General features: G+C 40.9%; 1 protein-coding gene across 1 annotated transcript in view; it reads right to left on the bottom strand.

The window, feature by feature from the left end:
• Positions 1 to 2,500, bottom strand: part of LOC128248875 (probable serine/threonine-protein kinase DDB_G0280133) — a 243,744-nt gene that overhangs the window by 240,212 nt on the left and 1,032 nt on the right. Inside the window, exon 1 of the mRNA XM_052971041.1 lies at positions 675 to 2,500. This exon is cut by the window's right edge and continues 1,032 nt beyond it. Coding sequence (XP_052827001.1) covers positions 675 to 2,157 — 1,483 coding nt within the window. The 5' untranslated portion in view covers positions 2,158 to 2,500. The remainder of the gene's footprint in view (positions 1 to 674) is intronic.

A 2,500-nucleotide genomic window follows, 5' to 3' on the forward strand; every position in this document is an offset into this window, starting at 1 on the left:
TAGAAAGGAAGTGAGTAAGAAAGGAAACCAACAAAGAAAGTCACTGACAAAGTGTGTTGTGGTGATATGCAATGTGCAGAGGAGGCAAGAATATGCTGAAACGATGAAAAAGAATGTGTGCCAAGTTGATTTGGGTCTTTTTTGTTTGTTTTCTTTTTTGTTGTTTTTTTATATATACCGAACGCATTTAATCCAATAAGATACGTGATATAAACATTTAACAAACTCACAAAACAAACTCACATATGCACACACAGACACGCACGCAGACGTATGAACGGGCGCAACACACACCGTTTGTAACATATACGCTAACACAGGCCAATAAACATACAGACATACTCCACAGATACGTGTCTTGAAGTCTTTTATTGAAGTAACGACGAAAAGAGACGAGGGTCGAAGACAAACGAGGGAAAACCACGTTGACAGTCGAAGATGGGAAAGAGAAGAAGAAGAAGAAGAGGGATGGGAGAGCATTGAGAGACTTTTTAGATAAAGAGTGGGGGGGACCAAAATCTTTGGTTATTGGAGTAAAAATTCAGAATCATTTGTTGACGCACATATAAACTTACTACGAACCAAAGAAAGTAAAGTTATAAGTTATATATAAAAGCATGTTTATACATATAATGTACGTATTATCTTTTTTTTTTTTTTTTTTCCTTACTTACCGTATGATGGAGGCGTCGATTGATTATCTGGGTCATATTGTCTATCAAACCCTGACCCATGTTGGATTTGCTCAGGAGAAGTTCCCGGCTGGTTTGCTAGCCGTTCAAAGTATTGTCTCAGGAGTACTTCCTCTGATGTTTCTGGTTGCTTACTTAACTGATGCATAAATTGCACCAGCGTGTCCACATGTGGTTTTGTAGTTGTTTCAATCAATGGTTGTACCGGCGACGGTGGCATCGATCGTACAGCTTTTCCTTTCTTGCCGCTACCTTGGTGCAACTGCCTCTGTTGTTTTTGCTTTTGGCGCTGCAAATGCTGTTTTTGTTTTTGTTTTTGACGCTGATGTTGCTGTTTTTGTTGGTGTTTTTGTTGTTTTTGTTGTTGCTTTTGATGCTGCTGTCTTTGTTTTTGATTTTGTTTGTGTTGTTGTTGTTGATGATGTTGATGTTGCGATGTCTGTTGTTTCAAACGTTCGAAATCCCCCAGAACTGTGTTTGGGTATTCGCCTTCCCGTACTTCAGAGCCGAAACTAGCGGGTCTTTTATAGGCCTTCAATAATTTGCGTACAAGCTCTTCAAATACCCTTATATGCACACTGGAATCCCCCAGTAAGAATTTCTCCGTCTCCATCAGCTCGTTGCGGCTGTTGGTCTTCATTCCACTGTTCCTTCGTTTCCTAACGTTATAACTGTTGCTAACCACGGGGAAGTAATCCTCTAACTCACGCCGTCCTTCTGACGTCACCAATTCCACTGTGCCCTCATAGTGTATCTCAGGAGCCCTCAAGGCTAGTTTCTGATTGAAAAGTACTTGGTAATGTTGCTGTTGTTTTTGATGTTTCTGTTGCTGCTGTTTTAGCTGCTGCTGCTGCTGTTGCTGCTGCTGCCTCAACTGACGCCGACGCGGCTGCTGCCGCTGTTGCCGCTTGTGTTTTAACAATGTTACAGATTGTTTACGATTTCTAAAATTCCTGTCAGAAGGGCGTCTACTATTGCGGCTATTATTGTTTTTATTACGCTTTTTATTATTATTTTTGTTGTTGTTGTTGTTGTTGTTGTGGTTGTTGTTGTTATTGTGATTATTGCTGCGATTGTTGTTGTGGTCGTGGTTCTTGTCGTCACTGCGGCTGTGACTTTGGTTATGACTTCGGTTGTGAGGTTTCTTGTCGTTATGAGTGATATCAATAGAAATGCCAAAGATATTATAAGTAGAATTAATATTATTATTAGTATTATTAATATTAGTATTAGTAGTAGTAGTAGTAGTAATATTATTAGTTTTATTCCTAATGTTGCTCTTAATGTTTTTGTGGTTACCGTGATTGTGTTTAGAAGTGTTGTTGTGATGCTGGTGATGATATTGATCGCTGTGATTATTATTGGTGTGGTCGTAATGTTGAATGAAGCTGGTCGACAGGGCACTGGCACCGATGATAACAATAAGATAAGCAACGGCGAGTAGGGCAGTTGAGAGGTTTAGCATCACTGCCGGTTTGTAAAGAGGCCCCGACTAAAAAGGCACTACTTACACTTTGAAACAGAGGAGTGTGAGCGAAGAATCATACATAGATATATATATACATGAACGGTGTAATAGCAACACCACGCGGGCGAAATGATGCTTGGAATGGAACTAGAGATAAAGAAAACCTTGGGTGGAGCAGGGTAAGTGTAGTGTAGTTTTGATGTAGTTTGAGCGCGTGCGTAGGGGCGTGCGCGTGTGGCGGGGGGCTGTGGATGGATATCGGGTGGATGAATGGCTGGGAAGAGTGTTTAGCTACGGTTAGGTAGACAGAGTTAGGGATGAGATAGATAGGCAGGTAGGA

This window comes from Octopus bimaculoides, chromosome 10 (assembly GCF_001194135.2).
Source record: "Octopus bimaculoides isolate UCB-OBI-ISO-001 chromosome 10, ASM119413v2, whole genome shotgun sequence".
In the NCBI taxonomy this organism is placed as follows: Eukaryota; Metazoa; Mollusca; class Cephalopoda; order Octopoda; family Octopodidae; genus Octopus; species Octopus bimaculoides.